The sequence below is a fragment of the Eutrema salsugineum genome, unplaced genomic scaffold (assembly GCF_000478725.1).
Source record: "Eutrema salsugineum unplaced genomic scaffold, Eutsalg1_0 scaffold_19, whole genome shotgun sequence".
NCBI classification, from domain to species: domain Eukaryota; kingdom Viridiplantae; phylum Streptophyta; class Magnoliopsida; order Brassicales; family Brassicaceae; genus Eutrema; species Eutrema salsugineum.
In genome coordinates, this window is record NW_006256838.1 from 897,224 (window position 1) to 907,889 (window position 10,666).

General features: G+C 40.2%; 5 protein-coding genes across 5 annotated transcripts; 2 read left to right on the plus strand and 3 right to left on the minus strand.

Annotated features, from left to right (window-relative positions):
* Nucleotides 1-155: 155 nt before the first annotated feature.
* Nucleotides 156-1,894, minus strand: LOC18019765 (methyltransferase-like protein 13). Its single transcript, XM_006402466.2, has 8 exons — nt 1,674-1,894; nt 1,432-1,545; nt 1,273-1,341; nt 1,141-1,160; nt 990-1,042; nt 833-863; nt 652-733; nt 156-574 (listed from the first exon to the last, which is right to left on the minus strand). The coding sequence occupies exons 1-8, from the start codon at nt 1,855-1,857 to the stop codon at nt 369-371; spliced, it is 759 nt and encodes a 252-aa protein (XP_006402529.1). The 5' UTR covers nt 1,858-1,894; the 3' UTR covers nt 156-368.
* Nucleotides 1,895-2,805: 911 nt separating this feature from the next.
* LOC18019766 (fasciclin-like arabinogalactan protein 10) lies at nt 2,806-4,362 on the plus strand. Its single transcript, XM_006402467.2, has one exon. It carries the CDS (start codon nt 2,864-2,866, stop codon nt 4,127-4,129), a length of 1,266 nt encoding a protein of 421 aa, XP_006402530.1. The 5' UTR covers nt 2,806-2,863; the 3' UTR covers nt 4,130-4,362.
* A 1,838-nt stretch (nt 4,363-6,200) lies between these two features.
* On the plus strand, nt 6,201-6,637 carry LOC18019767 (protein LITTLE ZIPPER 2). Its single transcript, XM_024157081.1, has 2 exons — nt 6,201-6,322; nt 6,445-6,637. The coding sequence occupies exons 1-2, from the start codon at nt 6,201-6,203 to the stop codon at nt 6,635-6,637; spliced, it is 315 nt and encodes a 104-aa protein (XP_024012849.1).
* A 316-nt stretch (nt 6,638-6,953) lies between these two features.
* LOC18019768 (4-hydroxy-tetrahydrodipicolinate synthase 1, chloroplastic) lies at nt 6,954-8,971 on the minus strand. Its single transcript, XM_006402469.2, has 3 exons — nt 8,694-8,971; nt 8,210-8,293; nt 6,954-8,106 (listed from the first exon to the last, which is right to left on the minus strand). The coding sequence occupies exons 1-3, from the start codon at nt 8,777-8,779 to the stop codon at nt 7,179-7,181; spliced, it is 1,098 nt and encodes a 365-aa protein (XP_006402532.1). The 5' UTR covers nt 8,780-8,971; the 3' UTR covers nt 6,954-7,178.
* A 485-nt stretch (nt 8,972-9,456) lies between these two features.
* Nucleotides 9,457-10,632, minus strand: LOC18019769 (AT-hook motif nuclear-localized protein 18). Its single transcript, XM_006402470.2, has one exon. The coding sequence runs from the start codon at nt 10,494-10,496 to the stop codon at nt 9,648-9,650; it is 849 nt and encodes a 282-aa protein (XP_006402533.1). The 5' UTR covers nt 10,497-10,632; the 3' UTR covers nt 9,457-9,647.
* Between the last annotated feature and the right edge of the window lie 34 nt (nt 10,633-10,666).

Here is a 10,666-nt window from a genome sequence, read left to right on the forward strand (position 1 = left end):
AATAATCAAGATTAAATACATGCTTCTTTCTTCTTGGTGCTACACTTCAACGTTGAAGCCATTCCTTTTACTCTTAAAATACATCTTTCGAGACAGAGCTGAGCGAATCAACAACGGTTTGTTTTGAAAGATAATATGACTAATAATATGACCATAAAGATAAAAGTAAGATGTTTAATTCGTATAAAAGGGAGTATAAACTTTAGAGTTGATATGAGCAATTCCGGCTCGGACCTATCAATTGGGATAGATCACAAGACATACAAAATACAACAGTAGATCGGTAATCTCATGGCGATCAAGAAGACAACAGTCGTGCACAATTTTGCTTTCATTTTAGCCTCCATGCCAGCCACCAGACATCATCACTACAAAACATCCTCCATTAATGGGTATGAGGGTAGTTGAGAAACTTCTTCGTCCATCTTATTGCAAATGTAAATAAAATGGGAATCAGGGTCCTCCAGAACATAATCATGTGGCAACATTCCTTCACTTGTCATAGGTATAGCTTCCAGACACGATTTCTCTGACGACGAGCTACAACTTCCTGGCTTTTTAAATCCTGGTCTTGCTGCAAGAACTCAAAAGGGTTAAGCAAAGAATGCAATTTCATAAGAGAATTTCTTGCAAAAAGAGTGGAAAACTTACGTATGATGTATAAGGAGATCTTCCAGTTGTACGCAGAACGAGTCAAATGAGGCATTCTCACTTTTGGATCACCGTAGGTTATCTACCAAACCCCATAAGAAACACACAGGTTAATTCCCAGTGACGAGGATATCTAGAACAGTTCCAAACATAAATGGGAATGCAAGAGAAAGTATATTACCAAGAAGTAGGTCCCTCCAGGTTTCATCAGCCTGCATATATGGAAAAAGGGAATAAATATATATATGGTCAACGTTAAAAGTGAATCCTTAATGGCAATCCATAAGATGATCCAGGAGCAGCCATGATATTAGGTGGTGCTAACTAACTATTATAACCTGCTAACTTCACCCAACATTCTCGTAGCACTTAGAGGAGCATCATTCCCACACTGGAAGCACATACCGTCACAAAAGAAGAAAACTTAAAAAAACAATGCATGGAGACATGAGAAACAAAGGATGACAAGATTCAAGATTCACTCCGTACCATCAATGAATCAAGGGTTCCTTCAAAAAAAATATAAAAAAAAACACAATCACGCTTTCCACCAGAGAACCGAACCAAAAAAAAAAACAGAGTGAGGAACAAAAAAAAGTAAGTAAATTGGACACAACATACCTTTATCAATGACAGTGTCAAAGGAATCGTCTGAAAAGTAGCTCATATCTCTAACATCCATTTGCAAATCTGTTGAGTAAAAGGTGAATAATAAAGCTTCTTACTTTACATATTTAAATCGAAATATAAATGGAGAAATTGGAGATGCAAAGAGTGTACATTTGAGCTGAGGAACAGACGCGTATTTGGTTCGCATCATCTCAATAGCCACTGAAGATATGTCAACATTCATAATGTTCTCATATCCGTCCTTGACCATATCCTCCGACATAACTGCACCAAGGTATTAAATTGGAATGCTCTAAAGTCATATTCAATCAAATGGTAGAGTTCTTCTTCAGCAGAAATTCCAAGCTCCATAGCAAATTGTAACTAGAGATAGAGGAAGAAGAGATAATTACGGGAATTGCCACAGCCAACCATGAGGACTCGTGAAGAAGTAGGGACGAAGCTGCGGACGAAAGGGCGGAGAGAAGAGTAGCGTTGGTACCAGTCGAAGGAGAGTGCGTCTTGCACGTAACGAGCGTCCCAATACAGAGCGTCGCCATAGTTGTAAGTGTTGCAGCTCGACACGTCCCTCTGCATCTCTCTCTCTTTCTCAAAAGATCCGATCTTGAGAATCTGCGGCGGAGCTTTTTTCTTCGTCGGCGTTTTTTACTAGCTTACGCAGTTTGGGCCTATTACTGGCCCATAGAAAATCATGTGAAGGTGAATAGTGACACGTGACCGGTGTGTCCTCACACGTGCAGGGTCTTCTTCTTAAATCTTAAGTTAGGCCTATGAACGGGCTTAAATAAAGGAATAAAGCCTCATCTCCGCCCATTATTCGTGCTTGTTAATTTGGTTTAACTTTTTTTTTGTTTTTTAATCTAATGATTTAACCTTTGTAGATTTTTACGACACATATAAAGTATTCTGATCACGACAAAAAATATACATTAAGTATTTATGGTTTGTCGTTTTTAGCATAAATAATAGTTTCTTTATCAGTGATTTGTCGTGCAATAAGAACCTTCTTTCCACTAAAGAAGATGCTACCAACTATTGACAAGGTTCAAGAAGTATCTACAGTTGATCCTGTGACTTGAATTTTTTTCTTATATTTCTGGTAAAATGTAAAGATTACAAAACTAATGAAGAAAAGAGGCTAAGACGTGTTTACTGCAGAAGATCAATTGATAAATAAATTTCCAAGTGCAATTCCTCATTTCTAATGAGCATCAATAAATAAACTCAAAATTAAAAAGATCAAGTTTTTTTTAAAAAAGATTAAGTTTATCTGGATTCGACCATGGTTAATATTTGGCTCATAGCCGTGCCCGTTACTTACCAATTAATAAGTGATAATGATCTAACGTCGGTAATGATATAACGGATGCTTTTGGAAGACTAAGCAACGAAAAAGAAGCCCAAAGCCCATTTTCGTGATTTCAGGCTTTTTAGCAAAAGCACGTGTTCTCAATCTAACCATAGTTAAGTGCGAACCATGGTTAACATTTAACATCTCCTTCTTCTTTTTAACTTGATGTCTGTCTGTCTTCTCACTTTCTCTTCTCCACAGTCCACACTTCCACTCAACCGTCAAAATCCAATGGCGCCATCACGAGTTTTCTCTCTCCTCGCACTCACTTTATCTCTCCTCGCCGTCGCTTCTACCATATCCGGACATAACATCACCCAAATCCTCGCCGATTCGCCGGAATATTCCTCCTTCAACAGCTACCTTTCCCAAACGAAGCTCGCCGACGAAATCAATAGCCGCACTACCATCACCCTCCTTGTCCTCAACAATGGCGCAATGTCTTCTCTCGCCGGAAAACATCCACTCTCCGTCATCAAAAATGCTCTCAGCCTCCTCGTCCTCCTCGATTACTACGATCCTCAAAAACTCCACAAGATCTCTAAAGGCACAACCCTCACCACCACGCTTTACCAAACCACCGGAAACGCTCCCGGAAACCTAGGATTCGTCAACGTCACCGATCTCAAAGGAGGCAAAGTCGGATTCGGCTCCGCCGCACCTGGATCCAAGCTCGATTCCTCCTACACCAAATCCGTCAAACAAATCCCTTACAACATCTCCGTTCTCGAAATCGACGCTCCGATCATCGCTCCCGGAATCCTAACCGCCCCTGCTCCATCCGCCGGCGGAATCAGCAACATCACCGGACTTCTCGAGAAATCCGGTTGTAAAACCTTCGCTAATTTGCTCGTCTCGAGCGGTGTCCTTAAAACCTACGAATCCACCGTCGAAAAAGGCTTGACGGTTTTTGCACCGTCCGATGAAGCTTTCAAAGCCCAAGGCGTACCAGATCTGACGAAGCTCACGCAAGCTGAGGTGGTCTCGCTCCTAGAGTATCACGCCCTCGCTGAATACAAACCCAAAGGCTCATTGAAGACTAACAAAGACTCAATCTCCACATTAGCCACTAACGGAGCCGGGAAATACGATTTAACGACGTCGACTTCCGGCGACGAGGTTATCCTCCATACCGGCGTTGGTCCGTCGAGACTCGCCGACACGGTGATCGATGAGACACCTGTCGTGATTTTCACGGTGGATAAAGTTCTTCTCCCCACCGAACTCTTCGGTAAATCCCCATCTCCGGCGCCGGCACCGGAGCCAGTGAGCGCACCGACACCGTCTCCGGCTAAGTCACCGTCTCCAGCAGAAGCTCCGTCACCTGTGGCAGCTTCTCCGCCGGCACCTCCAGTGGATGATTCGCCGGAAGGAGCTCCGTCAGAGTCGCCGACAAGTTCAGAGGACAGCAAGGCAAAAAACGCGGCGTTTCACGTGAACGCACCTGCCTACTTCACCGTATTGGTCACTCTTGCCGCCATATCTCTATTGCTATAAAAGCCCTTACAAGTTATCGTAATTACGCAGAGTGCCACTTCCTTTTGCTCATTTTTATATTAATTTAGTCTGTTTGTTAAGACTGGGATTAGAGAGTGAGGTTTTAAGTTAAATTGTTTTAATTAATTTAGACTTCGATGATTGCTTTTGTTTTCGTCTTGGTGTGTTAGTTTTCTAGTAGTATTTAAAGTTTGAAACTTTGGAGTATTTTACAGTTTGAGTGGCCTTTTTTTGTTATACACTCACTAGTTACAGCTACGTAAAGCAACCACGCTTATCATTGGGCGATGCAACGTCGTATTAGTATAAATAAATTGGTGGGTTTCGGGATTTGAAAATAACAAAGTGCAACGGACCGTTGGAACTTGAACTTGTGGTATCCCCACGTGGTTGAGTGATAAGACAGAGTCTCCTCGGGTCCACGTCCTTTAATAAATCAGGTTTGACCCAATCAAATAGATACCATGATGAAAACAAAACAAAATTGATTTTGTGCTAAGCTAAACCAAGAATCGGTTCAGACACTCGAAATTCTACTAATCTAAGCCTTCCCAAGTCCTAAGGTAGCCGAATTTACTTATTTAAGAACCCAATGGGCTTATGTTATCATTCTCCACACAACCGCTACACTGTATCTTTATAGAAGGTAACCCGTTTAAAATACTGAATCATCGTAGAAATTATTTTATTTAGCTTGGACCTACACAAAACAGTGTAGCGGTTACATAAGGTGAATATCCATTCACCTATTCTTTGCTAGTATAATTAAAGTTTGAATGTTTAGTTCTTATAGCTAATTAAAGACTCACATAATGGATGAGAGTACTAAGCTATAGCTAGTTGAGGATTCATATATATATATGGTACCATCTAGAAATAATGAAGGGGCGTGGTGAATTCTGATTTGGACCACTCTTATGCAACAAAACTCATCATTATAACCAGTACCAACTCCAGAAATTACCCCCAGTCTATGGTAACTCTTTTGCCATTTATGATACCTGTTTCGTCCTTTTATGAGCGTTAGTTTATGTTTGATGCATGTTTTAAGAATACCCATCATATCTTTGTTTTGTGGTAGATAAGGCTTACTCTAAGAGTAGCTAGAAATATTAGGAAGTATAGCAGTGGAAATATAGCTGCTTTTATCATTTTGAAGCATGCTAATAATTCCTGATGTTGACTTGCTCCTCCAATTTGCCATTTAGTCTTTACTCTTTAGTATTAGTTCGCATTTTTTATTTGTATATCTATTTGGTTTCATCTCAAACAAAATATCAACATTAGAAATGAGTAAGAGGTTTAAGTGGCCCTAGTCCTTAGCCTCATCAATTATGTTTTTTTTTCTCTATTCATATCACATGATTAGATTTATATAGTAACTATAGAATATATAGTTTTTTTCTTAGAGGTCTTTTTGTATCAAGGTTTTTCTTTCTTAACAATTAGACCCCAATTATGGGGATATATGCCAATGAGCTCCCGGGAACCCAATGCCTCCGCCTTTGGAATGGATTTGGTAGGAAGTTTTTTTTTGACAAAGGGTCTTCTAAGGTTTGGTAGGAAGTTAAAGGAGTTTTCTTTTGAGTTTTTTTTGTTTTCTTCTTCTTTTTTTTTTTAATGGTGCTCTAAAAAAAAATCAATTCTAGCACATAGTCGGTCTAAATTTCATTCGACCTTTCTCTTGTCGATTACAATACAAGTAATCAGTTAACATGAAAACTGAATAATTTGTCTATTGTTGTAGTTTATTTGGTATGTACCTCAACTGTTTCTTGAGCTATTGAGGAAAATTAAGTACTGTAACTATTAAATCAAGAACAAGAAATAGAGACTCAATGAGAGAAAGAAAGATAGTCTGTTTTGGTCTTCTTCTTCATCATCTTCGTCCTTAGCCCATGCATTCATGGTCCCTCTATAATCATGAGTTTCCTTTTACCATCATTACCTTCAAAAGCCTTCAACTCTCTATATCTCTTTACAAAACACAAGAGCTCAATCTATTTCTATATAAAGATTACATTTACATTGTGTTTACTCAGTTCTTTCTGCGGAATATAACCAGAAGAAGATGTGTCTGAGATCTTCAGAATCATTCCCATACACACGCACACCCACGATGAGATCAGCTTCCTATCACAACAAACGTAAACCAAAGACACAAACCCATCTTCGTATCCTTAATCTCACCAGGTTCACTTTCATCTTCCATATATTATATATAGCAAGCTTCTTCAGACACATTGACTCTGTTTTAGCGTTATGAATCAATAACAGCTCTACTCTGTGTTTTTTTTTCTTTTCTTTCGACGCAGGAGGAGAATATTACCGAGGGCAGAGAAGAAGATGGAGATGAGAAACTTGAAGCTTTTCCTTGAGAATCAAAGCATCAGACGAGAGAATGAGGCTTTAAAGAAGAAAGCTCTTCTTCTCCACCAAGAAAACAATGCCCTCTTCTCTCTGCTTCACTCAAAACTCTCCCCTGTTTCATCCTCCTTCTTGCAGTGATCTTCGTGTCCGTGAATCATGTTTCTTGATTACGTTTGTTCTCGTCTTCTGCTGAAATAAAAACCTCGGCTCCGAACCGTTGTTAGAGACCTAAATTTATCGATGTACTAAGTATTATAATATATTCGTGATCATTTTTCAACGTTCTCCTCATTTTTTTCACGATATTTTTCCCATTTTTGGGTGAACAAGGACGAAAGAATACGTCAAAAGTTCTTTTTATTTTGTTGCTTATTTTGTTGCTTAATGTTAATTTAACAAGGCGATCAATGCCGTTGTCAATTCGTGATAGCAATGTTTCCGAAAGCTCACAGGAAATCATCATGCCATTTCGTAATTATAACAGAGCAAAACACGCAGAGACAAAACACAATCAAACACACTCTTCTCTGTTTAAGAAGAAGAGAGTCAGAAAGAAACCACCAGATTCATAACAAAAGCAACAGACCAGAACAGCTATATGATTCATCTGTAAGTTTCTCATCAGCTAAAACAACCAACAAGAGATGTATGAACAGAACCAATCTTCAAGGAAGACATTCTAATACCGACCGATCAATATGAAGTCATCATCATCAAGCACCTGAACATCTCTCTCTCCTACAAAATGCTCCCTTCCGATTTCCTTAACCAGTTTAACAAACTCAACCCTTTTGGACACAGGCAATGGCACATACGGTAACCGAAAAACCGGCCTCGCAACACCTAGCTGAGCCAAAGCAGTGTTAACACCAATCGGATTCGGTTCTTGGAATAGCCAATCCATTAAAGGCAGAAGCTTTGAGTTCAACGCCGAGTTTCTACCTTCAAACATTAACCTCCTCATCAAACCTGGAACCAAATTGCTAGTGACCGATATAACTCCAGTCGCCCCATGATCCCATCTAGAATCATGGCACTGATCATCATTTCCACTCCACACAACAACTCCATTCCCAGTATACTCTTCGACTCTGTTATTACCAACGCATTCCTTAACTCCAGCCAAATTAGGATTCCGAGAAAGCTTAAAGATAACCGGAGGAGGTATGTCTTGACTCGTACGACCTGGCACATTGTATATAATCGTAGGTCCCATATGAAGAACGGTTTGAAAGTGAGCAGTCATGCCTTCAATGGAAGTTTTTCCATAGTAAGGGTTTATGTGCAGAGCTGCGTGCATTCCAACAGCGAAACCTTGCTCAGTGGCATGTATAGCTTCCCTAGTAGAGTTGCTTCCGGTGTTTCCAATGACTTTGATTCTTCCACCAAAACAATTTACGGTATGGCCTATAAGCATTATGTGTTCGTCCCAGCTCATCAATTGGCCTTCACCGGTTGTGCCACCAACAATCACACCTTCGGCTCCGTTTTCTATCTGCGTGTTGACTAAGTCATCATATGCTTCGAGGTCGAATCTTCCATCAGGTAGATACGGTGTTTTAATGGCTGTGATCACTCTAAGGGACCTTATATCGTCTGTGTTTGTCCTGCAGCCATGAACAAGAGAAAGTTGTGGCATCAACAAAAACACTAGAAAACATTTTTTTAAAAAAGGAAGTGAAGCTACGAGAAAATAAAACACAAAGCGACCTGTTTTTATCCTCGAGACTACGCATTGGGAGATGGAAGTTTGGCACAACAGCTGCTTTTGGAGAGACCCATTTCGCATTTCTTCTGTGTGATGAGAAAAATAAGACAGAGCATAACTTAGTAATGTTCGGTAATAGACTCCCATAACTCGGCAACTAAGAGATTATAAGACTATGTCTCAGAAACACCAATTACTGTAAACATCTAAACCATTAATCCAGCTAATTTATCTACAAATACAACTACAGATCCGATTCTTTTCCGGAAAAGGAAAAAAGATTGCTTTTTTTTTCCAAAATCAATTCTTTCTATCTAGTATCTATTGTACTACTTATGTTAAAATCAATTCAAGATCAATAAGTGATACAAAACGATTCCGAACAAATTCAGTACCAGTCCCAGAAACTATGATCCCAATAAGATTAGGCAAAGATAAACTACAAAGAGTTGCAAATATGGCCATGAATAAAAGAGAGAGTGAAACCTCTTGTAGCCCTCGAATTGATGTGGACGAGGGAAATGGAGGGCAGAGTCAATGGAGATCAAGCCATAACCTTTCAAAGCTGCCATCGAAACTCTGATTTCAATCGGAACCTTAGAAGAATCAAAGTCGCACAACGAGAGAGATACAAAACAGTTGGAGGCTGTGTGATAATAGTGGCTAGTAGGCACACTGCCTGATAAGTGATAATCCAACCGGGAACGTTGCAAGGGATGGAAGAAGACAGTGCAAAAGGTTAGGATTTTTCATTCACTATATGTCACGTGCAAAAAAATATACATATTATTATTAGGGAGATTTTGAAAGAGATATCCAAAAGCGAACAAGTGTAATTAGGCTCTTTTTTTGTTTGAACAGCGTGTAATTAGGCTTCATGTGAGTCAATAAGCCATAGAATATAAACCATCGAATTTGGGCTTAGAGGGTTAATATTCGGCCCACGCACGTCAAGGCGTTAGATGTTGGTTTGGTGAAATGGACAAATCTTGCTCCTGCAAACTTATCTCAGAAAGCAGAGATTACGCAAATGCTGCTACTGACTAACTGAGTACTGGATTACTCATTACTGGGAGGCATCTAATTGTTTACTTCCACAAAACAATTCGAAATCAACTCTCATTATTCATACATAAAGCCCAATATTAACCCTATACACAAAGCCCAACACTAACCAACCCTTATATCATTGCGTTTCGGTTTACAAAATAAATTCTTTATCCGATTCAACAATGCTACGGCCCGATCAAAGAATTGCCAAAAAGCTTCAGGCACTGCTCAAACATTAAAAAATTCATACCATGCGAAAATTTTTGGGAAGCTAAAAAGAACAATAAACAAAATAAAAGAAGCAGAAGAAGAAAGTTTATAAATATTAAGGATAATCTAGAAAGAAAAAAAAATTGGATAAGAAGTATATATATAAAGAATAAGGATAATCTAAAAAGACGGTCGTTGCGTTCCCCAATAAGCTTCACTTGGCAGTGAAACAGAATTCATGATATTCGAAGGCAACCCTTGAATAAACGGCGTTGCATCTTGCATTAACTGCTTCTGCGTTTGCGTTTGCGATTCATCCGCAACAGTCGCGTTTCCATCCTCCTCCTCCTTTTCTAATGGCAGCCTCTCGTAAGCTGCGTTTCCAAACGAAGCTGCCATAATCACGACACGACCTGAAGCCATAAGCGGTCCCACTACGTTACCTCCGACCACTTGACCTTGACCACCGGCTAAGTAAACTGTTAAACCAGACGCAGCTGGCGGAGCCGGTGGAGGAAGAAACGAACCTGAGAGAGAAAGAATCTCGAACCGTCCCAGTAACTTAACGACGGCGTTAGAGCCCGCGCCTCCTCCTCCGACGGGATGTCTGACGGTGATGTCTGTAACGGCGCCGTTTCCGGTTAAGACGCAAACGCCACGATGACGGCGTCTAGCGAACACGTTTATGCTTTCCATTACATCGCAGCCGTTGGCTATCTCCATGACGTGGCATCTGAAGGCGTTTGCGGAGTCGCGTGTGATAATGATCGGTGCTTTGGGTTTGTTCTTGGAACCAGAGGGTCTACCACGTGGCCTTCTCTTAATGATCTTATCTCCTTCTCCTGAGGGAGTAGTCGTTGTGGCATGGTCTTTACCGGATGAATTAGAGTGGTCGTTGACGATGTGGTCTTGTCGGTCGCGTTTTAGGCCGAGAATTTGGTGATTGGAGGATTGATGGTGAAAATTATGGAGGTGAAGATCTTTTGATAGAAAGGAAGGCGGTGAAAGAGAGCGAGAGACCTCATCCATTTTTTCCCTCTTCTTCTTCTTCTTCGTCTAAGTGCATGAGAGTGACAATTATCAAGAGTTGAAAAAATTGAAGCAATCTTATGGGACTTTTATTAAAAGGCGTGCATGTGCGGGGTCATGGGAAATTGGAGTGGGACCCAGGTAACACTAATCAAAATCACAAACATGGC